The sequence below is a fragment of the Cebus imitator genome, unplaced genomic scaffold (genome assembly GCF_001604975.1).
Source record: "Cebus imitator isolate Cc_AM_T3 unplaced genomic scaffold, Cebus_imitator-1.0 Scaffold18, whole genome shotgun sequence".
Lineage (NCBI taxonomy): Eukaryota > Metazoa > Chordata > Mammalia > Primates > Cebidae > Cebus > Cebus imitator.
In genome coordinates this window covers 459892-465891 of record NW_016107333.1, presented here as the reverse complement: position 1 = coordinate 465891, position 6000 = coordinate 459892, and the positions used below count along the sequence as shown (strand labels likewise).

At 39.7% G+C, this 6000-nt stretch overlaps 1 protein-coding gene across 1 annotated transcript in view; it reads right to left on the bottom strand.

Moving 5' to 3' along the window:
- CHD6 (chromodomain helicase DNA binding protein 6) overlaps positions 1–6000 on the bottom strand; it is a 199449-nt gene that overhangs the window by 93134 nt on the left and 100315 nt on the right. The window contains exons 9-11 of the mRNA XM_017511844.2: positions 2398–2484; positions 2080–2214; positions 218–339 (exon numbers count right to left, since the gene is read on the bottom strand). Coding sequence (XP_017367333.1) covers positions 218–339; positions 2080–2214; positions 2398–2484 — 344 coding nt within the window. The remainder of the gene's footprint in view (positions 1–217; positions 340–2079; positions 2215–2397; positions 2485–6000) is intronic.

The following is a 6000-nucleotide window of genomic DNA, read 5'->3' as shown; positions in this document are numbered from 1 at the left end:
GGCACAAAGTCAATGATGTCTAAAGATAATTCCTTTTGGTTGGGGAAACACCTGACAAAAATCAAGTTTTGGGGGATTAATATGCAATGATTACCACCCTAAACTGATGGCCACAAAGATCTCTCTCACAAGTCTGCTACTGCTATTCTAGCTTTTCCAGGCTAAGGCAATAACATACTTCCAGGTACAAACATCTTAGCTGGTTTTGGTTCCTCACCTGTTATACCAGTTAAAGAGAAGCCAGTTCATCCCCTCCAGCTGGTACTCCCGGAGCTGGTTACTGTTCTTATACTCGCGTGACTTCTCGAGTTTCTGCCAGGAGTCTGAAGCAGGCCGCTCCTAGAGAGGAAAGCAAACAGCAAAATAGATAGAGAATGACATTTTAGGAGCATAACATGGATACTAATGAGGACAGTGCTAAATCTCACTGTCCCAGGCTGGTTTCAAACTATAGTTATTACCTTCTGAGTAATGTATAGGTTGGGGAACTAACTGGGAGTCAGGCTGATAGAATGGGTAGAAATCCTGATTGCTTCTAGATAATAACTTACAATTAGCTTCAGAATGAAACTCTCTCTGCTCTCTACCTGGTCAGTCTTTGCATTACCCCACACATCACAATGAGCCTGGTGCTGTATTTATCTATGTATACCCATGCTTCTTCCATTAGACTGTGAGCTCCTGAGGGCAGGGCCTGTACATTTTTCTTACCATATCTCACACAAGAATCAACCTATAGCAAATACTCAATAGATGACTGACAAGTTGAATTAAAAGCAGAAAACAGTATATATGGGAGAGGGTTGAAAGAATAACTTAATAATCAATCATGCAAACAAAACACTATGAACTATGTAAGTTTCTAATCACAGTTTTACATCTCAAGACACCTGTCTCTCAAGACACCTCTTTCATATGCCAGAACAACAAAAACAAAACACTGCTCTTGAATGGACTCCAACAGGGACCTAAGTTTAATGTTCTAAGTGTCAACTTTCCAGTAATGTAAAAGCAACAAATAATATTAATAAGGAATTGTGTAAGAGTTTTTCTTATAAAAAGTGATTTTTTTTTTTTAAACGGAAACTGATCATTCCAACCTATAGCAATATTCTTTAACAACTGATTCTCTTTTCAAGTTAGTTACACCTTAATAAAGCTCTGGGCTGGGCACAGTGGCTCATGTCTGTAATTCCAGCACTTTGGGAGACCAAGACAAGCCCATCACCTGGGGTCAGGAGTTCGAGACGAGACTAAGATGATAAAATACTGTCTCTGCTAAAAAAAAAAAAAAAAACAAAAAACAAAACAAAAACAAAAATTAGCTGGGCATGGTGGCACACACCTGTAGTCCTACCTACTCATGAGGCCGAAGGGAGGAGAATTGCTTGAACGTGGGAGACGGAGGTTGCAGTGAGCTGAGACTGCACCACTGCACTCCAGTAACAGAGCAAGGCTCCATCTCAAAAAAAAAAAAAAAAGTAAATAAATAAAAGCTCTGATCCCAACTCTCCCTCCTTTTAATCGCTGGATAATCTATATACGTCTCAGGTACCCTGGGAGATCTTGGTAGTTGGGTGGTAATACCAGAATCAGAAAAACAAATAGATTCAAAAATGGGTACCAAAAACCTATGTTCTCTCTGTGGGGGCCACAGGGATCTGCAGATAAAGGACAGTTCTTCCGCTTAATAATATTCCAGTTGAGTGAAGGGAAAAACAAAAGAGGTAGCTGAAAAGAGGTAAGAAACAGGAAAGATACTACTGAGCTTCTCTTGCACACCAGCCGTTTCTTACACATTTTATCTTGCTGACCCCATACAACAGCCACACACCAAGAAATCTGAGCCAATATCAAAGCTTCTTAAAGGTCATATACATGAAAACAGAGCTGAGACCTAAAGGTGACCATGGTGCTGGCAAAGTTCAATCTGGGGAGGAAAACACTGAATTGCAGGTTCAATGTGAAGTATAAAAGGTAAAATACCACCAAAACCACAGCCAGGTAGACTTCCATAATTGCAAAATTCATAAAATTACATGTTCCGAGAAGTGTCAGAGAGAGATAAGACTACTTTACCACATGCTTAATTTCAGGGAGAACTTGAAGAGATTCAAATTCTTTAACTTTCGCAGGATCTACATCTTCCTCTAGCTCCCATGTGCTTTCTTCATATGGTAGTGAGCACCACTTCACCAAGTAATGTGTTACCTCCTGGTGGGAAAACAGGAAAAACTTCATGCTCTATTAGATTAAAGGAGTCAGTCATACCTGCCAACCTCTGAAAAGCCACCCTACATGACTAGACAGGAATATTGTGAAGACAAAGGCCACACGGTAAAACAAATGAAATATGTGGAAAGAAGGGAAGATGCTTTAGGAGAAGCAAACACTCACCTCTCCTGTTTCTGCATCCTTGGTGTGGGCCACCTCCAAGATGCGATCAACTTCTACATAGTCTGGATTGAACAAGTCTTCATCAGGCTACCACAAACAGAGGAGAACAGTTAGGAAGTGTGTCCCCTTCCCTCAACTCCAACACCTAGGGTGTTACCTCTAAGTGACTCCTACTCTGGGCCCTATCAACAAACACAAAAAGAAACATATTTATTAGTAACTTGGGGATAATAATTTTATATCACAAAAATATTTCAATAATATTTGCCCTACCAACAAACACAAAAAGGAAGGGTTTGCTTAAGAATGGAAGTCAAAGGCATTTATTCACCATCTCCAATCTTGTTCTCCGTGACTAAATGTAAAGGATCCAACCATCTTAGAAGCTACACTCTAGCCAGGTTAATAATTCCACTGGTCACTATAGCAATGTACAAAAATCAGCACAAGGGTTCCCTTTTCCTCACTGCTCCTTACTCCAAACATAGCCTTTGGCAACTAGGAATTACAGTTTCTTTTTTTTCTTAGTAACAAGAATAGATAACACTGGAAGGGGGCATGTGGGACGCTTCTTGGGTGCCAACAATGTTCTATTTCCTGATCTAGGTAGTAGTTACACAATTGTGTTTATGTTGTAAAAATACATTGAAATGTACACTTGGTTTATCTTTATGCAAACTATACTTCAAAAGAAGTTAACCTACAAAACAACAAGAAGCAACATACAGAAATATTCAATGCATGTCCAGAGCAATGCTAAGTGCTTCCATTTAAGCTTCAAAACTACCTTACGGAGTAGGTACCATAATTACCTTACAGATTAGGAAACTGACTCGGAGATATTAAGCAATGTGACCAAGATCACAGAGCTATGTTAACTGGCAGTTCACCCAGGTCTTTCTTACCCAGAAGCCGAAGCCCTCCTCCAGGAGTGCTGGAGAGCTCTGACGGCCACTTAGGCTGCAAGGCACTCTTGGGGCTTTCTAGTTTCACTGTCTCATCAATGAAGGATACTTTTTACAACATCCCTGGTGAACCTCTCAGATTCCATTATTCCCAATTAAGAAATTTACTATCCTCTAAGACCTGATTCACTGTCGAAACAGCTTTATCTCTAACCCTTTAGTAGCAGTATCATGATCTTTATCATTAGTAAATTATAACTTAACTTCCTTCCTTATAACTGTTGCTCACTGGCATGAACTGCTTCCTCTACAGCAGCAATATGAAATTTGATTCTTTCCGCTCTGTATAGGCTCTTCAGCAATCTCCTATCTGGGTTAAAAAAAAATCCCAGTTTGTTCAACAGTTCTTCATATAACCTGTTTCCATCTTAATGATATGAAAAAAGCTAATATTTATGGAATAGTGACTATAAGCTAAACACTGCTATAAACATTGTGTCATTTATTATTCACAACAGGCAGGATACAGGAACGACCTAAGTGTCCATCAAGGGATGAAAAGATAAAGATAGTGCGGTATATATATCTACACAACAGAATATCATTCAGCTTTAAAAAAGAAGGAAATCCCATTGTTTGCAACAACATGGATGAACCTGGAGGATGTTATACCAAGTAAAATAAGCCCGACACACAAAGACAAATATTGTATTATCTCATTTATATGTGGAATTTGAAATAATCAAACTCACAGAAGCAGAGTAAAATGGTGGTTGCCAGGGATCAAGGGGAGGGGTAAATGGAGAAGATGTTGGTGAAAGGGTAAAAAATTTCAGTTATGTAGGATGAGTAAGTTCCGGAAACCTAATGTATAGCATGGTGATGACAGTTAAAAACACTGTATTATATATTTGAAATTTGCTAAGAGGATAAATCTTAAGTGTTCTCACCCTAAGGTGGGGGTAGGAGGGAAAGAAAGAAAAAAAAACCTAATGTGAGGTGACAGATATGCTCACTAGCTTGACTACAGTGATTATTTCACAATGTATACATACATCAAAACATCAAGCTGTACACCTTAAATAACATTTTTGTCAATTATACTCCAGTAAAGCTGAAAATGGCAAGAGTACTATCATCTAATCCTTGCAGGTATTCTGTGAGGTTGATTCTATCAGGAGTCCTACTTTATCCACATGCCACTGAGTTTGAAGGAGCTTATGCCATGGCCTGAGGCCACCCAGATGGGAGTGGGGCTGGGCTGGGTGAGGCAGTTTGACTGTAGAGCCCAGGCTCTCACCACTGTGCAGTCCGCTCTCCAGCTCCGCCCCATTCTGACCATGACAGTCCTCCTGTTGCTATCCTCAGGTGCTGCAAAGTCCCTCACTGAATCCTGGTACCCAAATGAACATAACATTTAGGAATGAAAAGAGCATGGTACAGCAGACTGTTCTATTGGTGCAGTCTAGGATTAGTTTACTTTTTAAGCAGCTACATCCTGCCCTTGACACACAGTAAATGTGTAGTTAAACTGGCAATATCTTTTCTCCTTAGAACTGCTACCCAGTCATTTTCCTTACTTCAAAACTAGAAAGATTCCAAAAACAATGTAGGATATTACATTTCTTCCCACATTTATTCATCCTAGCCTGTCCAGGCAAACCCAGAATGATCCTGTCATTTATTCTCCCAGTACTGGGTCTGGTTAGAATGTCTCCTGGGTATTCAGGAGTTAGGATTTACAGAGGAGTCTACCTCTCTGTGTGTGAAAAGCTGTGGTCTCTTGGAGTCCTGAGTTTCCTCCATGTGTGCTCTAGCTACCACATAAAGCACCTGGAAACAATGGATACGAAGCTCGACTCAAAACTATGTTACTATTTATATCACAAAAATATTTCCCCAAGTTATTAATAAATATGTTGAATAGGTCAAGACCAAAGGCAGTGTTACAGGAACTACTCCCGAGTATTATTCCTCCTTAATTTCAAGTGTTCCAATCTTCTCAAGAGCCTTTCCTTCCCACAAGAATATGAACTCTTGTTACATTATTTCTATCTACTCCAGCACAGTTTCCTTATTCCCAGCCAAGGAAAAACCACTGCCTTGGGAATGTATCAGAAAACATACATACAGGGATGTGTAGGGTATATTACAGGGTTTAGACTTTATTCCAACAATAACACATTAAGGTTAAGGTTTATGGCATTTTCTTTCTTTCTTTCTTTTTTTTTTTTTCTGAGACGGAGTCTTGCTCTCTCACCCAGTCTGGAATGCAGTGGCATGATCTCAGCTTACTGCAACCTCTGCCTCCCAGGTTCACTTGATTCTCCTGCCTCAGCCTCCTGAATAGTTGGGATTACAGGTATGTGCCACCATGCTCAGCTAATTTTTGTATTTTTAGTAGAGACAAGGTTTCACCATGTTGGTCAGGCTGGTCTCAAAATCCTAACCTCGTGACCCACTTGCCTCAGCCTCCCAAAGTGCTAGGATTACAGGGATGAGCCACCATGACTGGCTGGCATTTTCTGATATACAGCACTTATAGATTTGTTTAATAATATTAAAATCCATCAGTCCTTCCTCTTGCTGTAGGTATAATACTTAGAAATTCCCAAGTTTACATAAATAGAATTATGTATTTGTTTACTTTCTCGCACTTTTGTTTTTTATATTTAAACTTTAGGACCTTCTGAAATGT